Genomic DNA, 23,941 nt, shown 5'->3' with positions numbered 1-23,941 from the left:
CACATAGAATGGACCTGCTATCCCCGTTTAAATTAGAAAATCTCATTTCAGTAGGCCTTTAACTTCCCATCACCATAAGCGACAGTCAGCGATCGACCAATGCTGCACACCTGAGTTTGCCAGGGAAGAATGCATGAAAATAAAAATGAAGGATCGAAGGAGACGCAAACAGACCTAGGAGGCGTCATCATGTATCAACTTTGGCTGTGCTAAGCTAGCTCGGCGAGAGCGATTAAATGACACATCACTGAAACCTGATGCACGCTGACAACGCTGCATTTTAACAATTGTTTTTAATTCCACCCCTACTATGCTGTGAAATGACTTTAAATGACTCACAAGTTGCTGTCATGGCGTGACAAGCAAAGTAATGAGCGCGTTTGAATCCATTCCCATAACGTTATTCTATTTAATTTAACATTTTAACCATTAAGCGAGTAAAGCAACAGTAACAGCACGCTTTAACTCACTTAATTACAGACGCATTTAAAAAAACAAGCAAACAAGCGAGTGGCGACCGTCACTTTCACCGAGTGTATGGGAGGCGACTATCCGCCGGGGAAGCACCGAGAGGCGGCTACCCGCTTCAGGAAAGTGCGGAGATATAGCGGCCTTCCGGTCTGCGGCTAACTTAAAATGGCGCTGAAGGCTAGCTAGCAGCCGCCGTAAGTAACACCGCAACAGCCAGGTACCACACCACTCTCGTTTCGCAGCCCCGCGGTGTACCTACCTTTGAATTTGAGGTCGGAGGGAGGGTCGAGGACGAGGACCTGGTCCAACTTTGACATTTTTTTAGCCGAGGGAGGGGTGCGAGCGGGCGGGTTAGTGACAAGCGACCGACTGACTTCTCCACGACCGCCACTGAGCAAGAAGACGCCTACAGCGCGTGCGTGTGCGTGCGCGCGTTCACCAACACAAGAGCGCGCACGTACGCAGGGCCTGGCCGTGCACTGTTGCGCGCCCCCGTGGCCACCTTGCTATAATTCGGGTGCGGTAACTCATTCAAAAATAGAGATAACAAATACATAGTAAGCTCGTTAGTCGGACTCGACAAAAAAAAAAAAAACAACAAAATCAAATGAGAATCTTGCCTTGAGGAAAATAAAGTAAACATGTGCCGCTGGCCTTCAATCAATCAATCAATGTTTATTTATATAGCCCCAAATCACAAATGTCTCAAAGGCCTGCACAAATCATTACGACTACAACATCCTCGGAAGAACCCACAAAAGGGCAAGGAAAACTCACACCCAGTGGGCAGGGAGAATTCACATCCAGTGGAACGCCAGTGACAATGCTGACTATGAGAAACCTTGGAGAGGACCTCAGATGTGGGCAACCCCCCCCTCTAGGGGACCGAAAGCAATGGATGTCGAGCGGGTCCAACATGATACTGTGAAAGTTCAATCCATAGTGGCTCCAACACAGCCGCGAGAGTTCAGTTCAAAGCGGATCCAAGACAGCAGCGAGAGTCCCGTCCACAGGAAACCATCTCAAGCGGAGGTGGGTCAGCAGCGTAGAGATGTCCCCAATCGATACAGGCGAGCGGTCCATCCTGGGTCCCGACGAGCTGTCCATCCTGGGTCTCGACTCTGGACAGCCAGTACTTCATCCATGGTTATCGGACCGGACCCCCTTCTTATGTTACCTTATTGATTAACGTGGACCCCGAATTGAACAAGTTAAATAATTTATTCAGGTGTTACCATTTAGTGGTCGATTGTACAGAATATATACTAAACTGTGCAATCTACTAATACAAGTTTAAATCAATCAATCAACGTAATGTCAGGAGAGGCATGTGAGGCAGTGCCTCACCTTGCCACCAGGGGCTGAGGGGTAAAAGGATGAACCAGGAGATGTTCGAAAACCAAGTAATAAAATACAATTCGTTTTTATATTTCTCTTTTGGTCTATGCCTTTTATCTTATTTTGCTGTGGTTCCTGTTTATTTTTGTTCATTTTGACAATAAAGAGGTTCCGCACATACTTGCCAATCTTGAGACCTCAGAATTATATATTATATTTATATAATTTATTTATATATTATATTATAATTATACACAAAGGGAATAAGCGGTAGAAAATGGCTGGATGGATGGATACACACACATACACACACACACACACACACACACACACACACACACACATATATATATATATTTATATATATGTAGCTGTAAATCACTGAAATTCAAGTATTTCTTATATATATATGTATATATATATATATATATAATAAAATAAATACTTGTATATATGTATATATACACACACATATATATATATATACACATATATACATATGTATTTATATATACACATATATATACATATGTATGTATATATATATATACCTGTATATATATATAAAATAAATATTTGAATTTCCATGAATTTTAGCTATATATATATATATATATATATATATATATATATATATATATATATATATATATTCAAGTATTTCTTTTATTATATTTATACATATATTCAAGTATTTCTTTTATTTATATACATATATATATATTACATATATATATATACACATATATACATATGTATTTATATATATATACATATACACATATATATACATACATATATATATACACATATATACATGTGTATTTATATATATATACATATACACATATATATACATACATATATATACACATATATATACATACATATATATACATATGTATGTATATATATATATATACGTGTATATATATATAAAATAAATATTTGAATTTCCATGAATTTTAGCTATATATGTATATATATATATATATATATATATATATATATATATATACATATATATATTCAAGTATTTCTTTTATTATATTTATATATATACATATATTCAAGTATTTCTTTTATTATATATATATATATACATATATATATATGAAATACTTAAAGCTATGTATATATACATATATATTCAAGTATTTATTATATTTATATATATATATAGGAAGGAGGACAGGGATACCACTAGCGAATCCTCTTATCGAACCGGTTCCTTATCGAATCTCTTATCGAATCCAGAGACTTAGCAAGACTTAGGGAAAGCTAATTACAAAAATATCCATCCATCCATTTTCTACCGCTTGTCCCTTTCGGGGTTGCTGGAGCCTATCTTAGCTTCATTTGGGCGGAATTCGGGGTACACCCTGGACAAGTCGCCACCTCATTGCAGCGCTGATTACAAAAATATATACTGATCAAATATACTGCAAAAGGTATCATAAAAACTGATGGAAAAAAAGAAATACACAATTATATAGTGCTAAAACTGGGTTTTTGTGTGTGTGTTTTTTTAAAGTGTTTAGGGCACGTCCAAACAGCAGGAGGCCACAGGGAAGACCCAGGACACGTTGGGAAGACTATGTCTCCCGGCTGGCCTTTGAACACCTCGGGATCCCCCGGGAAGAGCTGGACGAAGTGGCTGGGGAAAGGGAAGTCTGGGCTTCCCTGCTTAGGCTGCTGCCCCCGCGACCCGACCTCAGATAAGCGGAAGAAGATGGATGGATGGATGGTCTGTGCTAAAATTAATAAATACTAAATTACTAATAAGGGGCAGCACGGTGGAGGAGGGGTTAGTGCATCTGCCTCACAATACAAAGGTCCTGAGTAGTCCTGGGTTCGATCCCGGGCTCATGATCTTTGTGTGGAATTTGTAAGTGTGCATGTTCTCCCCATGACTGTGTGGGTTCCCTCCGGGTACTCCGGCTTCCACCCGCCTTCAAAAATGTGCACCTGGGGATATGTTGATTGGCAACACTAAATGGGCCCTAATGTGGGAATGTGAGTGTGAATGTTGTCCGTCTATCTGTGTTGGCCCTGCGATGAGATGGAGAGTTGTCCAGCTGAGATAGGCTCCCAAAAGGGACAAAGCGGTAGAAAATGGATGAATGGAATTACTAATAAATTATAATGTTTTTTTAACTTAAATGTCAATAAAATTTAAGTAAAAAAAAAAAAAATCACCACTTTAGTCGTTATTTTTGCGCTTAAAAAACTTCTCTGTCACCTAAGCTCCAGACTTGTTCATTTGATATTGTCATTACTGCCCCAAGTGGTGAAAAAGGTGTATTACAACTGAGTACCGCTGCTGCTGATACAGACGGATCAACTACTCGGTAATGCTAAAGGACAAAACAACAAATACTTTTTTTTTTTTTTAAGTAGTTAAGGTTACACCGAGGTCCGGGTAAAGGTTAGTCCCAAGTTCCTGACCTTTAGCGACCCAGTCAGTGGCAAGAATGTGGAGCACAGACCTCGCCGAGGCCCAACAATCCCACTTCGGACACAATTTTGTCAGGAAGACACAATCACTGTTCACTAAGAACCCACAGTGCCTCCTTAACGGGTCCATTGAAACCAATTAAGCAGATTCAACGCAATCCCGTTAAGAAAAGAAACACTAGACCCATGATAAAACAAAAACTGATAGAATTTAAGGTGCAAGGAAACCAATTAAGCGGATTCAACGTAATCCCGTTAATAAAAGGAACGCTACCTTAATGATAAAACAAAAACTGATAGAATTAAAGCTGCAAGCAGCGATGGACGGGACCAACTTTTGCTGGTGTTTCCTGCCTTTACAACATATCTTTACCTGCACATTACCTACCTTCCCTGCATCCTGAGGTCACGCTGGTGCTTCTTTCCGTCACCCATACACGATAGTGCTTCCTGCCATCACCCAGACAACATATCTTTACCTGCACTTTACCTACCTTCTCTGTATCCTGGAGTCAAATAGGTGCCTCCTTCTTTCACCCAGTCAACATATCTTTACCCGCACATTACCTACCTTCTCTGCATTGTGTGGTCACACTGGTGCTTCCTGCTTTTAAGCGGCCATCTTGAGACGGCAGCAGCGCAGCGGTTATTTGAAGGCTCTTAAAATCAAAACCGGAGAAAACTCGTTTCTCAACTTTTAATCAGAAGGGTTCAATCTCTTTCCTGTGCGAGTTTGAAGCCGACACAACAAACGCGCTCTGAGGAGATAATGTTTGAAAAAAGATGACAGGTTTTTATAAAAATTTTGTTTTGAGGGGGTAATTGCCGACTTCCTGTTGTTTTTTGCTGAAATATGTATATGACTGAAATGTAGGTCTAAGTGAAACCTACAAAGAGGTTTTGGTTTCATGTCTCTACGACATTCCTACCGGAAGTTACAAGCAGTTTTGTCTGTGTTTTCTTCCTTGGAGCAGTTTTGTCTGTGTTTTGTCCTAGAGGGCGCTAGAGCGCATTTTTGTGTTTTGGGGTTTAGTTTTGTTATTAAATCGCAATTTTTGCCAGTCCTGATGTGTGTGTCCAGTTTGGTGAGTTTTGAAGCATTTTAAAGGGGTCAAATTACAGCTCAACGAGGCAAAAATGACATTTTTTTAGGAAACTTTTGTTTTGAAGGGGTTTTTGCCAACTTCCTGTTGATTTTTGCTGAAGGGGGTCGGAGTATGAAATCTAGGTCTAAGTCAGACCTACATAGAGGGTTTTGTTTCATGTGTCTATGACATTCCTAACGGAAGTTACAAGCTGTTTTGTCTGTGTTTTGTCCTAGGGGGCGCTAGAGCGCAATATTGAGTTTTGGGGTTCAGTTTTTTTATTAAATCTCAATTTTCCCAGTCCTGATGTGTGTGTCCAGTTTGGTGAGTTTTGAAGCATTTTAAGGGGGTCAAATTACAGCTCAAAGAGGCAAAAATGACATTTTTCAGGAAACTTTTGTTTTGAAGGGGTTTTTGCCAACTTCCTGTTGATTTTTGCTGAAGGAGGTCAGAGTATGAAATCTAGGTCTAAGTCAGACCTACATAGAGGTTTTTGTTTCATGTCTCTACGACATTCCTAACGGAAGTTACAAGCTGTTTTGTCTGTGTTTTGTCCTAGGGGGGCGCTAGAGCGCAATATTGAGTTTTGGGGTTTAGTTTTTTTATTAAATCGCAATTTTTGCCAGTCCTGATGTGTGTGTCCAGTTTGGTGAGTTTTGAAGCATTTTAAGGGGGTCAAATTACAGCTCAAAGAGGCAAAAATTACATTTTTTAGGAAACTTTTGTTTTGAAGGGGTTTTTGCCAACTTCCTGTTGATTTTTGCTGAAGGATGTCAGAGTATGAAATGTAGGTCTAAGTCAGACCTACATATAGGTTTTTGTTTCATGTCTCTACGACATTCCTAACGGAAGTTACAAGCTGTTTTGTCTGTGTTTTGTTCTAGGGGGCGCTAGAGCGCAATATTGAGTTTTGGGGTTTAGTTTTTTTTAAATTAAATCTCAATTTTTGCCAGTCCTGATGTGTGTGTCCAGTTTGGTGAGTTTTGAAGCATTTTAAGGGGGTCAAATTACAGCTCAAAGAGGCAAAAATTACATTTTTTTAGGAAACTTTTGTTTTGAAGGGGTGTTTGCCAACTTCTTGTTGGTTTTTGCTGAAGGAGGTCAGAGTATGAAATCTAGGTCTAAGTCAGACCTACATAGAGGTTTTGGTTTCATGTCTTTACGACATTCCTAACGGAAGTTACAAGCTGTTTTGTCTGTGTTTTGTCCTAGGGGGCGCTAGAGCGCAATATTGAGTTTTGGGGTTTAGTTTTTTTATTAAACCGCAATTTTTGCCAGTCCTGATGTGTGTGTCCAGTTTGGTGAGTTTTGAAGCATTTTAAGGGGGTCAAATTACAGCTCAAAGAGGCAAAAATTACATTTTTTAGGAAACTTTTGTTTTGAAGGGGTTTTTGCCAACTTCCTGTTGATTTTTGCTGAAGGATGTCAGAGTATGAAATGTAGGTCTAAGTCAGACCTACATATAGGTTTTTGTTTAATGTCTCTACGACATTCCTAACGGAAGTTACAAGCTGTTTTGTCTGTGTTTTGTTCTAGGGGGCGCTAGAGCGCAATATTGAGTTTTGGGGTTTAGTTTTTTTTAAATTAAATCTCAATTTTTGCCAGTCCTGATGTGTGTGTCCAGTTTGGTGAGTTTTGAAGCATTTTAAGGGGGTCAAATTACAGCTCAAAGAGGCAAAAATTACATTTTTTTAGGAAACTTTTGTTTTGAAGGGGTGTTTGCCAACTTCTTGTTGGTTTTTGCTGAAGGAGGTCAGAGTATGAAATCTAGGTCTAAGTCAGACCTACATAGAGGTTTTGGTTTCATGTCTTTACGACATTCTTAACGGAAGTTACAAGCTGTTTTGTCGGTGTTTTGTCCTAGGGGGCGCTAGAGCGCAATTTTGAGTTTTTTTTTATTCGATCGCAATTTTTGCTAGTCCCGTTGTGTGGGCCAAGTTTGGTGAGTTTTGAAGCATTTTAAGGGGGTCAAATTACAGCTCAAAGAGGCAAAAATGAAATTTTTTTAAGGAAACTTTTGTTTTGAAGGGGTTTTTGCCAACTTCCTGTTGATTTTTGCTGAAGGAGGCCAGAGTATGAAATCTAGGTCTAAGTCAGACCTACATATAGGTTTTTGTTTCATGTCTCTACGACATTCCTAACGGAAGTTACAAGCTGTTTTGTCTGTGTTTTGTCCTAGGGGACGCTAGAGCGCAATTTTGAGTTTTGTTTTTTTGATTAGATTTTGCAATTTTTGCCAGTCCTGATGTGTGTGTCAAATTTGGTGAGTTTTGGAGCATGTTAAGGGGGTCAAATTACAGCTCAAAGAGGCGGCGGTATAATAATAATAATTTGGTTCCTAGAAATCACAATTTTATTACATTGATTAATAACATAAAGAAGTTACACAGGATACAAGAACAGCATGCATGATTCTTGCCAGGAAAAAAGGCACTTTTGTAAGAATGTAAAGTCATTTAGCAGGTGATATGCAGCTCTGCTCTCCAAATGTGGCCGGAGGACGCTGGACTACTGCAAAAACCTCCCTCATATATAAACACGTTAGTTTGCGACAGGGGTGTCAAACTCATTTTAGATTGGGGGGCCACATGGGAGAAAAATCTACTCCCAAATGGTAAAATCACAGCACGATAACTTAAAAATAAAGACAACTTCGGATTGGCTTCTTTGTTTAAAAATAGAACGAACACATTCTAAAATTGTACAAATCATAATGTTGTTTTTTTTGTTTTTTAAATACCTGTTGCGGTTAATAGCACATATACTTTATAAGTCGTTATTTATACTTTCTGAATAAATTATGTGATAACGTTAATCAGTCAACCCATTAGTGTTAATTTCCAATCTATCTAGACCAGGGGTGTCAAACTCAAATACAGAGTGGGCCAAAATTTTAAACGGAACAAAGCCGCGGGCCAAGGTTGAACAAATGAACCTTTTAATAGGGACCCAAACAAGTTTTGCATTAAATATTGAACAAGCAAGGCTTATATAACTTTAGTGACATGCAAAATCCAGTTTCAAATAATAATAATAATAATTAAAAGAATATATCAATGGCATATCACATACAATCTAAATAAAAATGTTGTCTTTTTTTCTATTTACAATCTCCCGAGGTAAATATCACATTTTTTCCACAGGCTAATAATACATTTGAAAATAAAATAACAATAACGAATGAGCCAAACATTCATGCCTTGAAGTAGCAAGAGAAAATGCATGAATAAAACGTTAATTATCGGTCAGTTTGCTGGAAGTCTCCCGGAAGAGTTAGTGCTGCAAGGAGTTCTGGGTAATATTTCTGTTGTGTTACGGTGCGGACGTTCACCCGAAATGTGTTTGTCATTCTTGTTTGGTGTGGGCTCACAGTGTGGCGCATATTTGTAACAGTGCTAAAGTTGTTTATACGGCCACCCTCAGTGTGACCTGTATGGCTGTTGACCAAGTATGCATTGCATTCACTTGTGCGTGTGTAAAAGCCACAAATATTATGTGACACACTGTTAGTATGGAGGAAAAGCGGACCTGACGACAGGTTGTAGAGAACGCTAAAGGCAGTGCCTTAAATGCACGCCCCCAATATTGTTGTCCAGGTGGAAATCGGTAGAAATTCGGAAGAATGGTTGATTTTCAGGAGGGGCACTGAACTTTGGGAGTCTACCGGGAAAATTAGGAGGGTTGGCAAGTATGAGTATTAGCGGTGAATGCGGTGTTACAGCGGTTTAGCTCTAATGCTGAATTGATATTGCCTCAAGGGCCAAATTTAAATACACGGCGGGCCAGATTTGGCCCGCGGGCCAGAGTTTGACACCCATGATCTAGATAATCTTTGTTTAAAAATAGAACAAGCACATTCTGAAATTGTACAAATCAAAATGTTGTTGTTTTTTACAATTAACTGTTGCGGTTAATAGCACATATACTTTATAAGTCGTTATTTATACTTTCTGAACAAATTATGTGGTAATGTTAATCAGTCAACTCCCTGGTGTTCATTTTCAATCTTTGTTTAAAAATAGAACAAGCACATTCTGATATTGTATAACTCAATGTTTTTTGGGGTTGTTTTTTTTTTACAATTACCTGTTGCGGTTAATAGCACATATACTTTATAAGTCGTTATTTATACTTTCTGAATAAATTATGTGATAACGTTAATCAGTCAACTCATTGATGTTCATTTTCAATCTTTGTTTAAAAATAGAACAAGCACAGTGTGAAATTGTACAAATCATAATGTTGGTTGTTTTTTTTACAATTACCTGTTGCGGTTAATAGTACATATACTTTATATGGGAATGAGTGTGTGAATGGGTAAATGTGGAAGTAGTGTCAAAGCGCTTTGAGTACCTTGAAGGTAGAAAAGCGCTATACAAGTACAACCCATTTATCATTTACTCAGTCAACTCCCCGGTGTTCATTTTCAATCTTTGTTTAAAAATAGAACAAGCACATTCTTAAATTGTATAACTCATAATGTTTCTTTTTTTTTTTTACAATTACCTGTTGCGGTTAATAGCACATATACTTAATAAGTCGTTATTTATACTTTCTGAATAAATTATGTGATAATGTTAATCAGTCAACTCATTGGTGTTAATTTTCAATCTTTCAAGATACGCTTTGTTTAAAAATAGAACAAGCACATTCTAAAATTGTACAAATCATAATGTTGTTGGTTTTTTTTACAATTACCTGTTGCGGTTAATAGTACATATACTTTATATGGGAATGAGTGTGTGAATGGGTAAATGTGGAAGTAGTGTCAAAGCGCTTTGAGTACCTTGAAGGTAGAAAAGCGCTATACAAGTACAACCCATTTATCATTTACTCAGTCAACTCCCTGGTGTTCATTTTTAATCTTTGTTTAAAAATAAAACAAGCACATTCTGAAATTGTATAAGTCATGTTTTTTTTTGTTTTTTTTTACAATTACCTGTCGCGGTTAATAGCACATATACTTTATAAGTCGTTATTTATACTTTCTGAATAAATTATGTGATAACGTTAATCAGTCAACTCCCTGGTGTTCATTTACAATCTTTCAAGATACTCTTTGTTTAAAAATAGAACAAACACATTCTAAAATTGTACAAATCATGTTGTTTTTTTAAAGTAACTATTAGGGTTAATAGTACATATATTTTATTAGTTGTTATTTATACTTTCTGAATAAATGATGTGGTAATGTTAACCACCACATAATTGATAAAAAAAAAAATACAAAAATCTAATTACAGAATTCTATTGATGTAGTTTGATCATTTTCCTCAACTGACTAACATTAATTCATCCATTTCCTACCGCTTGTCCCTTTTGGGGTCGCTGGAGCCTATCTCAGCTGCATTCGGGCGGAAGGTAGGGGTACACCCTGGACAAATCGCTACTTCATCGCAGGGACATCACGTGGTATATTTTGTACATATGTAGCATCATCTACAAAGATACAAAGAATTGCTATTGTGACATCTAGTGGACACATTTAGAACAGCTGTTTCTTTCATTCACCTGTTCGTGGGCCCCCGAGCCGTACGTTTGACACCCCCGTTTTATGACACTAAAACACTTTCTGCATGCTTAATAGTACAAAAAAAAAGTAGAACGTTGAACACTTTTTGGGTTACAACACATGGAAAGACGTACATCGTCCCTGTCGTGAAAACATAAGGCAAGAGAGTCCATGTAAACAATTCTATAAGGTGAATTCTTACAGTGTTTTAGCTAGGGGGCGCTAAACTGTAACCACCATGACAGTTATTGTGAGCAGCATTGCAGTTGACAAAACGCTTCAAAAACAGCAAGTTAGTGGAATAAAAAGGTCGCACCTGTGCTACATTCTGTACAAATAAAGTGGAATTAGGATCAAAACTGCTACCATTTAAGAGCCACGGTGCTTTGAGGGAAGGCAAAAGTGGTGTGAGTATTCCATCCAGCTATCCATTTTCTACCATTTTTTTTCCTTTCTACATAATAAGTGCTGGACTTTGCTGTACAAGACTGGGGGTGCAATTCAGCCTCACGCCACCAGAGGGCGGCATTTGAGAAATACTGAAAGTGGAAGTTTTTGTTCAGCTGATGCTGAGGAGAGACTTTGTGGTACTATTAGCAACACTTTCTGCTGGACATGGTACTACTAGCAACACTTTCTGCTGGACATGGTACTACTAGCAACACTTTCTGCTGGACATGGTACTACTAGCAACACATTCTGCTGGACATGGTACTACTAGCAACACATTCTGCTGGACATGGTACTACTAGCAACACATTCTGCTGGACATGGTACTACTAGCAACACATTCTGCTGGACATGGTACTACTAGCAACACATTCTGCTGGACATGGTACTACTAGCAACACTTTCTGCTGGACATGGTACTACTAGCAACACATTCTGCTGGACATGGTACTACTAGCAACACATTCTGCTGGACATGGTACTACTAGCAACACATTCTGCTGGACATGGTACTACTAGCAACACATTCTGCTGGACATGGTACTACTAGCAACACATTCTGCTGGACATGGTACTACTAGCAACACTTTCTGCTGGACATGGTACTACTAGCAACACTTTCTGCTGGACATGGTACTACTAGCAACACATTCTGCTGGACATGGTACTACTAGCAACACTTTCTGCTGGACATGGTACTACTAGCAACACTTTCTGCTGGACATGGTACTACTAGCAACACTTTCTGCTGGACATGGTACTACTAGCAACACATTCTGCTGGACATGGTACTACTAGCAACACATTCTGCTGGACATGGTACTACTAGCAACACTTTCTGCTGGACAGAGCGGGCTGCCGGGTCAGTTTGAAAGACTCGTTGATCTCCATGTCGGGGTTTTCCAGCGGCGGAATCTGTTTGCCTGGAATTAAAAGAGCCCAAATTTATCCCAACTCAACAGTGAAACGTTTTATTTTACAGTGGAACTTTATTGTAGTTTTTCATTTTCTATTATCACATTTTTCAAATCAGAGTGAAACATATTAATTGTATTTTTTTTCCATTTTATTTTATTTTTTTATTTTTTTCTATTTAAAGTGATTGTTTTATTATAATTTACAGTAGCACTTAGTGAGGATAGGATAGATAAATACTACACGGTAGAGATGCGCTGATAGGCAATTATATCATCCGCAACCGCATCACCATAATTGTCATCCACCCGCCGTCCACCCGAACCAACATTTTTATCGGGACCGAACCCGCCCGCCAACCGCCCGCTGAATTACATCAGTGAAGTGAAGTGAAGTGAATTATATTTATATAGCGCTTTTTCTCTAGTGACTCAAAGCGCTTTACATAGTGAAACCCAATATCTAAGTTACATTCAAACCAGTGTGGGTGGCACTGGGAGCAGGTGGGTAAAGTGTCTTGCCCAAGGACACAACGGCAGTGACTAGGATGGCGGAAGCGGGAATCGAACCTGCAACCCTCAAGTTGCTGGCACGGCCGCTCTACCAACCGAGCTAAACCGCCAGAAGTTGGCCACCTTTACCACTCACAGAGCTATTTAAATCTGTTTCACAGAGTAATGGAGTCAATTGGAGCCGCTAACGTTCTCGCGATTATTCAGTGACGTTCATCCAGATGACAAGAATACGGGCGTGCTGTGGAGCCATTGCCTTTGACACCTTCAACAACATGTACCAACCAGTTGTTGGTCCGGCAACATGTTGTGTGAGATTGAAAGACCTACTGGGTGACACAGAGTACACTGATGGTTGTGATATAAACAATTTTAACACTCATACTAATATGCGCCCCGCTGTGAAGCCACACAATACAAGATTGACAAAGACATTTCGGGAGAACATCCTCACAGTAACACAACATAAACGCAACACAAGTAATACCCATAATCCTTTGTATTCATGACACTTCCTGATTATATTTTACGCCCCCGCGCCCCCAACCCCGCATACCTTACCGACGCACGGTATAAAATAGTCAGGGTGTGTCATGAATACAAAGGATTATGGGTATTTGTTGTGTTGCGTTTATGTTGTGTTGCTGTGAGGATGTTCTCCCGAAATGTGTTTGTCGTTCTTAATTGGTGTGGCTTCACAGCGTGGCGCATATTACTAAGAGTGTTAAAATTGTTTATATCACAACCATTAGTGTACTCTGTGTCACACAGTATGCCTTGCAGTCGTGTGCGTGTTGCGGATATTATTGGCCGATAAATGCTTTAAAATGTAATATCGGAAATTATCGCTATCGGTTTCAAAAAGTAAAATTTATGACTTTTTCAAAGAGTGGTAAACGGACATAGGGAGAAGTACAGAGCGCCAATAAACCTCAAAGGCACTGCCTTTGCGTGCCGGCCTAGTCACATAATATCTACGGCTTTTCACACACACAAGTGAATACATAGCATACTTGGTCAACAGCCATACAGGTCACACCGAGGGTGGCCGTATAAACAACTTTAACACTTTTACAAATACGCGCCACCCTGTGAGCCCACACCCAACAAGAATGACCAACACATTTCAAGAGAACATCCGCACTGTAACACAACAGAACAAATACCCAGAACCCCTTTGCAACACTAACTCTTCCGGGACGCGACAATATACACCCCCTGCTACCCTCCCCCCCAACCCCGCCCACCTCAACCTCCTCATGCTCTCTCAGGGAGAGCATGTCCCAAATTCCAAGCTGCTCTTTTGAGGCATGTTAAAAAAAATAATGCACTTTGTGATTTCAATAATAAATATGGCAGTTGGCATATTTTTTTCTATAACTTGAGTTGATTTATTTTGGAAAATCTTGTTCAATTGTTTAATGCATCCAGTGGGACATCACAACAAATCTAAGCACAATAATGTGTTAATTCCACGACTGTATGTATCGTTATCGGTTGATATCGGAATCAGTAATTAAGAGTCGGACAATATCGGATATCGGCAAAAAGGCCATTATCGTACATCTCTAATAGTACTTTATAGATTCCTTCAGGAGAGTTCCCTTGAGAAAATTAAAACGTCTAGTCATGTGTCCTCAAATGTCGCCACGACCAGAGACTAGAAATATTTTTAGCCGAGTGTGTGGATCAAAGTCGATACAGCGGGGTGGAGAAAGAGATCAATGGCTACGGTATTGCTCCCAGTCCGTGGAACGCTGTCCCCTGACCCCCTGAGGGGACCACAGACTGTGTATGCTTTTAAAAAATGCATAAAAACCCTTCTTTTAAAAAAAGCCTTTTTTATAGATATATGCATACTAGTTCTAGCTATTAGGCTGTTCTAGTTCTTATTTTTATTATTATTATTATTTTTTTTTTTAATACACTGTAGCACTTTGAGGTTGTTTGCTCAATGTAAAGTGCTTTTTACAAAATAAGTGAATTAGTGAATTATATTTATATAGCGCTTTTCTCTAGTGACTCAAAGCGCTTTACATAGTGAAACCTAATATCTAAGTTACATTTAAACCAGTGTGGGTGCCACTGGGAGCAAGTGGGTAAAGTGTCTTGCCCAAGGACACAGCGGCAGTGACTAGGATGGCGGAAGCGGGAATCGAACCAGCAACCCTCAAGTTGCTGGCACAGACGCTCTACCAACCGAGCTATAATAAAATCTATTATTATTATTATTATTACAGTAAATTGTTGCTAATTAATGAGTGACATTGTGTTTCCTGCGTGCACAAATACGAGGTCAGGAAACCTACTGATTTTCTGGAAGAGCTCCTCCACGTTGACAGCGTTCCTGGCGCTCGTCTCGATGAAGATGGCAGCGATTGATTCGGCAAACTCCTTGGCCTCCTTCATGGGTACTTCCCTGAAAAAAAACATCAGCACGACGACAATGACGGTCTTGTTTTGTTACGTGGCAACAACAGAGTGTTCGTTTCATTGGCAATGTCAAATGTAGTAAGCGTGATACCTGATGTCTCCTAAATCGTTCTTGTTCCCCGCGATGGCGACAACAATGTCCTCAGGCCCGTGCTCCTTCAGTTCCTTCACCCACTTCTTCAGTGTCTGGAACGAGTCCTGCACAACACCACACATTTTTTTTTTTTTTACCTCCAATACAGATTTTCATTCACATTATAAGAATGTTTCCTTGACAGGAATAGTATCATTACTACATTAGGTCCATTACAAGCAGAGATGGGTACTGAATTATGTGCCTTGACCAAATTCTATAGATAATACTGTGTATCGAATCACATAAAATCTAACACGCCGGCTCAAACACTTGGCAGGCAAACAAGCCCCCAAGCAGCCCCCGAGCAAACTCAGTCAGACTGCCTTTAGGTAATAATGTAATTTTACATGCCTACAAATGCCTGATAAATAAACAATCAAACGTACAGTAAGGCTTCGTTTTTAAAAAATGCGCGAGCTCAATCCTAATTTACATTGGATTAGCATTAGTTTTTCTTTTTCCATTTATTTATTTATTTCAGGCAATGTCATAAAAATAATAATACTAAAAAAAAAGAACAAAGTTGACAACACATAGTAATATAAATGAATACAGTGCAAAAGGTAACGTATATTATGTAATGCATGATTGTCCAGTTTTGCCTGAAAGGGAATGGGAAGAAGATCATTTATTTAATCCCACCCCCAATTCTCCATTCAGTGATTATTCACATGAGTTTCACTGTTTCTTTGTTCAAGGATTATAATACAAATGTTGTAACTTAGTGGCATCACCACAGGTAACAATAATTATCACAATGTAAAGCAGGGGTCACCAGGTCGCCCGTAAGGACCAGATGAGTCGCCCGCCGGCCTGTTCTAAAAATAGCTCAAATAGCAGCACTTACCAGTGAGCTGCCTCTATTTTTTAAATTGTATTTATTTACTAGCAAGCTGGTCTCGCTTTGCTCGACATTTTTAATTCTAAGAGAGACAAAACTCAAATAGAATTTGAAAATCCAAGAAAATATTTTAAAGACTTGGTCTTCACTTGTTTGAATAAATTCATTTATTTTTTTTACTTTGCTTCTTATAACTTTCAGAAAGACAATTTTTAGAGAAAAAATACAACCTTAAAAATGATATGAGGATTTTTAAACACAGATACCTTTTTACCTTTTAAATTCCTTCCTCTTCTTTCCTGACAATTTAAATCAATGTTCAAGTAAGTGTATTTTTTTTATTGTAAAGAATAATAAATTAATGAATTTTAGCTTCTGTTTTTTTGACGAAGAATATTTGTGAAATATTTCTTTAAACTTATGATTAAAATTCAAAAAAAATATTCTGGCAAATCTAGAAAATCTGTAGAATCCAATTTAAATCTTATTTCTAAGTCTTTAGAATTTTTTTTTAAATTTTTGTTCTGGAAAATCTAGAATAAATATTGATTTGTCTTTGTTAGAAATATAGCTTGGTCCAATTTGTTATATATTCTAACAAAGTGCAGATTGGATTTTAACCTATTTAAAACATGTCATCAAAATTCTAAAATGAATCTTAATCAGGAAAATTTATTAATGATGTTCCATAAATTATTTTTTTTATTTTTTCAAAAAGATTCTAATTAGCTAGTTTTTCTCTTCTTTTTTTCGGTTGAATTTTGAATTTTAAAGAGTCGAAATTGAAGAGAAACTCTGTTTCAAAATTAAATTTTCATTTTCTTCGTGTTTTCTCCTCTTTTAAACCGTTCAATTAAGTGTTTTTTTCATCATTTATTCTCTACAAAAAACTTTCCGTAAAAGGAAAAAAAATGTACGACGGAATGACGGACAGAAATACCCATTTTTTAATATATATAAATATATGGATTTATTTGTTAAAGGTAAATTGAGCAAATTGGCTATTTCTGGCAATTTATTTAAGTGTGTATCAAACTGGTAGCCCTTGGCATGAATCAGTACCCAAGAAGTAGCTCTTGCTTTCAAAAAGGTTGGTGACCCCTGCTGTAATGTAATGTAGGAATAACTTAATTAGTTATCTTAAAATTTAGTTAACTTAATTAGTGATTGCCTCTATTTTTTAAATTGTATTTATTTACTAACAAGCTGGTCTCGCTTTGCTCGGCATTTTTAATTCTAAGAGAGACAAAACTCAAATAGAATTTGAAAATCCAAGAAAATATTTTAAAGACTTGGCCTTCACTTGTTGAAATAAATTCCTTTATTTTTTTACTTTGCTTCTTATAACTTTCAGAAAAACAATTTTACAGAAAAAATACAACCTTAAAAATGATTTGAGGATTTTTAAACACATCCCTTTTTACCTTTTAAATTCCTTCCTCTTATTGCCTGACAATTTAAATCAGTTGTTCAAGTATTTTTTTTATTGTAAAGAATAATAAATTAATGAATTTTAGCTTATGTTTTTTCGACGAAGATTATTTGTGAAATATTTCTTCAAACTTATGATTAAAATTCAAAATAATAAGTCTGGCAAATCTAGAAAATCTGTACAATCAAATTTAAATCTTATTTCAAAGTCTTTTAAATTTCTTTTAAAATTTTTGTTCTGGAAAATCTAGAAGAAATAATGATTTGTCTTTGTTAGAAATATAGCTTGGTCCAATTTGTTATATATTCTAACAAAGTGCAGATTGGATTTTAACCTATTTAAAACATGTCATCAAATTTTAAAATTAATCTTATCAGGAAAAATTACTAATGATGTTCCATAAACATATTTTTTAATTTTTTTCAAAAAGATTCAAATTAGTTTTTCTCTTCTTTTTTTCGGTTGAATTTTGTTTGAATTTTAAAGAGTCGAAATTGAAGAGAAACAATGTTTCAAAATTAAATTTTCATTTTTTTCGTGTTTTCTCCTCTTTTAAACCGTTCAATTAGGTGTTTTTTTCCATCATTTATTCCCTACAAAAAACCTTCCGTAGAAGGAAAAAAATGTACAACAGAAATACCTTTTTTATTTTTATATTTATCTGTTTCTACATGTATTTATTGTGAGAAATCAGTAAGATGATCAGTGTTTCCACAAAGATAAATATCATTCATTATTAATAATAACAGTTATAAATGGGTTGTACTTGTATAGCGCTTTTCTACCTTCAAGGTACTCAAAGCGCTTTGACACTACTTCCGCATTTACCCATTCACACACACATTCACACACTGATGGAGGGAGCTGCCATGCAAGGCGCCAACCAGCACCCATCAGAGAGTTAAAGGTAAATTGAGCAAATTGTCTATTTCTGGCAATTCATTTAAGTGTGTATCAAACTGGTAGCCCTTGGCATTAATCAGTACCCAAGAAGTAGCTCTTGCTTTCAAAAAGGTTGGTGACCCCTGCTGTAGAATGCTTGGAAAAAAAGGACAGGCAGAGCTTTGTCGTCCTCTAGTGGCAGCTACTTGTAAGTGCAACAAAGCAATGTCAGTGCAAAGGTTTCATCCATCCATTTTCAACCGCTTGTCCCTTTTTTTGGGGTGGCGGGGGGTGCTGGAGCCTATCTCAGCAGCATATAAACCCAAAACCTCTGCCTTTAGATATTTAATATATTAATATAATTTTCCCTGTGATGGTTCTCCGCAGTGGTGTACATTATTAACATATTTGATCATTCTTGTGTTGCAGCACCTAATAAAGTCTTTGCAAATAGGAAGGACTTACCAGCTTGGTGATGTCATACACAATGACAGCCGCCGCCGATCCTCTGTAGTACATAGGTGCTAACGAGTGGAACTATATTTCAAAAAATAAAGATTATTAATAGGGGAAGTGTCTTAAGGGGACAACATTCTTGGCTATCAACAACATGAATGAAGAATGAAGGGATAGTGTCCATGCCTGCAAATAAAGAGTTTTGTTTTTTTCCGGCCCCACCCCCAAAGCAAGTAGTGGTAGGTCTACAGCAGGAGTGCCCACACTTTTTCTGCAGGCGAGCTACTTTTCAATTGACCAACTCGAGGGGATCTACCTCATTTATATATATCATTTATATTTATTTATTTATGAAAGAGACATTTTTGTAAACAAGTTAAATGTGTTTAATGATAATACAAGCATGTGTAACACATATAGATGTCTTTCTTTCACAAAGACAAGAATATAAGTTGGTGTATTACCTGATTCTGATGACTTGCATTGATTGGAATCAGACAGTAATGATGATAACGCCCACATTTTCAAATGGAGGAGAAAAAAAGTTGTCCTTTCTGTACAATACCACATGAAAGTGGTTGGTTTTTGGCATCTAATTCATCCAGCTTCCATACACTTTACAAGAAAAACATTGGCGGCAAATTCCGTAGCTTGCTTGATTGACATTCACGGCACCCGAGGGTCTTGTGAGATGACGCTGGCTGCTGCCAGTTCATTATTATGAAAAAATGACAGAGAGGAAGGCGACAAACACTTTTTATTTCAACAGACTTTCGCGCCGTCCCTTCCGTCAAAACTCTAAAGGCCGACTGCACATTTCCTATCTTCACAATAAAAGCCCTGCTTCATGCTGCCTGCGCTAAAAAAATAAGAGTCTCAGAAAGCTGGCGTGCACAAGTGATGTGCACGCCAGCTTTCTGAGGGATCGCTTGTGCACGCCAGTTTTCCGAGACTCTGTATTTAGTTAGCGCAGGCAGCATGAAGCAGGGCTTTTATTGTGAAGATAGGAAATGTGCAGTCGGCCTTTAGAGTTTTGACGGAAGGTACGGCGCGAGAGTCTGTTGAAATAAAAAGTGTTTCTCGCCTTCCTCTCGGTCATATTTTCATAATAAGGATCTTGCAGCAGCCAGCGTCATCTCACAAGACCCTCCGGTACCGTGAATGTCATTTAAGTGACGTCTTGGTGAAGATTGATGATCACTCATTTTTAGGTCTATTTTTTTTAAAAGCCTGGCTGGAGATCGACTGACACTCCCCCCGCGGTCGACTGGTAGCTCGCGATCGACGTAATGGGCACCCCTGGTCTACAGCGTCCTTGTGACCTTAAAGGCTGACATGGATCGTCACATTTCACGGGCGGCGAGACATAGGGCGAGACAGGGTCTATATCGCGTGATGCTTACACACATGCCAGAGGGTTCCGAGCTACTGTACCACTAAAGAGAGAAGAAAAGCGTGTGAGAAGGCGTTCGGCGGCTCACCCTCTCCTGTCCCGCCGTGTCCCAGATGAGGAATTTATGGAGTTCATTTCCGCTCGGCACTGTCTTGGTCAGGAACGACGCTCTGCGCGGGAGGACAAAAACAGTCATGCTTGTTTGTGCATCTCTTTGTAACAATTACCATGAATTGATTAACGTGGACCCCGACTTAAACAAGTTGAAAAACTTATTGGGGTGTTACCATTTAGTGGTTAATAGTACAGAATATGTACTGTACTGTGCAATCTACTAATAAAAGTATCAATCAATCAAACAAATTACTTCATGTCAACCAAGTCGTGAGGCACATTATCGCCACCTACAGGACCACAGTAGTGGTGCGCGTTCCTGGAGTTGGAAATAGCTATCATCATACTTACCAACAGTCCCAATTTTTCCGGGAGACTCGCGAATTTTAGTGCCCCTCCCGAAAATCTCCCAGGGCAACCTTTCTCCAGATTTCCACTGCCTTAACTGTCCTCTACAGCCTGTCATCACGTCCGCTTTTACCTCCATACAGACAGCTAGTCGGCCCAGTCACATAATATCTACAGCTTTTCGCACACACGAGTGAATGCCAAGCATACTTGGGCAACAGCCATACAGGTCACACTGAGGGTGGCCGTATAAACAACTTTAACACTGTTACAAATATGCGCCACACTGTGAACCCACACCAAACAAGAATGACAAACACATTTTGGGAGAACATCCACACTGTAACACAACATAGATAGATAGATAGATAGATAGATAGATAGATAGATAGATAGATAGATAGATAGATAGATAGATAGATGGATAGATAGATAGATGGATGGATAGATAGTACTTTGATTCCTTCAGGAGAGTTCCTTCAGGAAAATTAAAATTCCAGCAGCAGTGTACAGAGTTGAGATCAATTTAAATAAAAGTAAAAAGTAAATAATGGGGGTTTAAATGGAAACAAAATGGAGAAATATTACAATAAGAATAAAAACTAAAACATAAATACAACAGGACAAATACCCAGAACCCCTTGCAGCACTAACTCTTCCAGCATGCTACAATTTACACCCCCGCTACCAACTACCCCCGCCCACCTCGACCTCCCCCCCCCCCGGCCATCTCCCGAATTCGGAGGTCTCAAGACTAGCAAGTATGGCTATCATTTTCCTCCACTTTTGCCAGACAAGTAAGTTTTCACGGACAAAGAAAGACAGGCTTCACTGCACATCTTAAAATGCAGCCTGAAGTTCTGCCAAGTAACCGTCAATCAATTGCGGGGACTCGGGCTCTCTTGGGTGTATCGGTAACGTGTATTTGTATTCAACCGTTTTGGTAAGGGGGCTTCGGTTCGAAACGGAGTTGCACCGAACAAGTTTCCAAACGGACATATTAAGTAGCGCACCGCACGGACGGACATAAGCAGTTGTGTAAACAATGCACACACTTGGGCTTCGCGGTGCGATACAACAATGGAGGACGAGATGTGGACAAGCGGTTTTGCCGACATTGTTCAGCAGCGGTAAGGTATGCTTCTGGCAACATGTCAAACATGCTAACCCATTTGAAGCGGCACCGCCCCCTAGTGAACATCGCTTCAAGGAGCGTGGTGCAAACACAGCTCCCCACCGCATTCAAGCAGACTCTCTTCGGCAAGTCAGACAGGGCTAAAGCAATAACAAATGCCTTTGGTGTTTTTATAGCAGCAGATTTAAGACCATAATGCATTAAAAATTAGATTTTGACCCACTTCTATGGTGGAAGAACAATGAGCCCACAGATTTAATAGCAGCAGATTTAAGACCATAATGCATTAAAAACTAGATTTTGACCCACTTCTATGGTGGAGGAACAATGAGCCAACAGATCCTCTTACTGCCAAGTTAGTCAGGCACTACCTCGCTATACCTGCTACCTCCGTGCCCAGCGAAAGGGTATTTTCCAAAGCTGAAGACATTGTAACGACAAACAGGTCTGCTCTTTCTGCAGACAATGTGGATAAACTGATTTTTCTGGCAAAAAACATGAAGATTGAGTGAAAGACACTAGGGTTAAATGCTGGGGGGGAAGAAAAATTAATCTGAGGCTGAGTTGACTTGAAACTGTTTAATGTTGCACTTTTTATATGCAGTTTTATTTAATCTGAGCAACAACTTGAAGCAGTTTAATGTTGCACTTTATATTTAGTAATGTTGCACTTTATATGAAGAAAGGTTTTGTTAAGAAACCAATTCTGAGCCTTATCTTATTTAGTTACTATTTTATATATGTTGACCACATTAACCCTGGCAATGAACCAAGTGTGTATATAAATGATATCCCCTAACGGGACACGCGGTAGAAAATGGATGGATTGACGTTATCCTTAGCATTCATGACATTGTTCAGCAGCGGTAGGGTATGCTGCTGGCAACATGTCAAACATGCTAACCCATTTGAAGCGGCACCGCCCCCTAGTGAACATCGCTTCAAGGAGCGTGGTGCAAACACAGCTCCCCACCGCATTCAAGCAGACTCTCTTCGGCAAGTCAGACAGGGCTAAAGCAATAACAAATGCCTTTGGTGTTTTTATAGCGGCATATTTAAGACCAAAATGCATTAAAAACTAGATTTTGACCCACTTCTATGGTGGAAGAACAATGAGCCCACAGATTTTATAGCAGCAGATTTAAGACCATAATGCATTAAAAACTATAGATTTTGACCCACTTCTATGGTGGAAGAACAATGAGCCCACAGATCCTCTTACTGCCAAGTTAGTCAGGCACTATCTCGCCATACCTGCTACCTCCGTGCCCAGCGAAAGGGTATTTTCCAAAGTTGAAGACATTGTAACTGCAATCAGGTCTGCTCTTTCTTCAGACAATGTGGATAAACTGATTTTTCTGGCGAAAAACATGAAGATTGAGTGAAAGTCACCAGGGTTAAACGCTGGGGGGGGGGAAAGAAAAGTTAATCTGAGGCTGAGTTTACTTGAAACTGTTTAATGTTGCACTTTTATATGTCGTTTAATTTAATCTGGGCAACAACTTGAAGCAGTTTAATGTTGCAATTTATATTTAGTAATGTTGCACTTTATATGAAGAAAGGTGTTGTTAAGAAACCAATTCTGAGCCTTATCTTATTTAGTTACTATTTTATATATGTTGACCACATTAACCCTGGCAATGAACCCAGTGTGTATATAATTGTTATCCCCAAACGGGACAAGCGGTAGAAAATGGATGGATTGACGTTATCCTTAGCATTCACGACTGCCTGCTGTTGCACTCATCAACCTAGTGGTGGCTCACATCCATCACACACAGCTATTTCTATTTTTGGGCAGAATTATTATAGTGTTCCCAATGTTAAAATGATAAAGCCATTGTTTACAAATTTGGTAAATAAATAATCAGCAAATGTATATTTTGTTGTTTTCTTACTGTACCGGAAATGAACCTAATTGTGACCTCTAAACCGAGGTAAGTACTGTAGCGACATTTTTGTGTACTGTTACACCCTTATTTGATCATGTCGTGATTTTTTAGCGAATATGGGAACCTAGCATGTTAAAAA

General features: G+C 38.5%; 2 protein-coding genes across 3 annotated transcripts in view; both read right to left on the bottom strand.

The window, feature by feature from the left end:
• The window catches only part of vapal (VAMP (vesicle-associated membrane protein)-associated protein A, like), a 49,407-nt gene extending 48,514 nt beyond the window's left edge, over positions 1-893 (bottom strand). The window contains exon 1 of the mRNA XM_061919689.1: positions 731-893. Coding sequence (XP_061775673.1) covers positions 731-788 — 58 coding nt within the window. The 5' untranslated portion in view covers positions 789-893. The remainder of the gene's footprint in view (positions 1-730) is intronic.
• An 8,486-nt stretch (positions 894-9,379) lies between these two features.
• The window catches only part of rab31 (RAB31, member RAS oncogene family), a 28,444-nt gene continuing 13,882 nt past the window's right edge, over positions 9,380-23,941 (bottom strand). The window contains exons 3-7 of one of the 2 annotated variants that reach the window (XM_061919686.1): positions 20,402-20,483; positions 18,930-19,001; positions 15,265-15,371; positions 15,050-15,159; positions 9,380-12,236 (exon numbers count right to left, since the gene is read on the bottom strand). In XM_061919686.1, coding sequence (XP_061775670.1) covers positions 12,139-12,236; positions 15,050-15,159; positions 15,265-15,371; positions 18,930-19,001; positions 20,402-20,483 — 469 coding nt within the window. In that variant the 3' untranslated portion in view covers positions 9,380-12,138. The remainder of the gene's footprint in view (positions 12,237-15,049; positions 15,160-15,264; positions 15,372-18,929; positions 19,002-20,401; positions 20,484-23,941) is intronic. The other variant, XM_061919687.1, reaches the window with a different exon arrangement.

The sequence above is a fragment of the Nerophis ophidion genome, linkage group LG14, assembly GCF_033978795.1.
Source record: "Nerophis ophidion isolate RoL-2023_Sa linkage group LG14, RoL_Noph_v1.0, whole genome shotgun sequence".
Lineage (NCBI taxonomy): Eukaryota > Metazoa > Chordata > Actinopteri > Syngnathiformes > Syngnathidae > Nerophis > Nerophis ophidion.
This window is presented reverse-complemented; position numbering and strand designations above follow the sequence as displayed.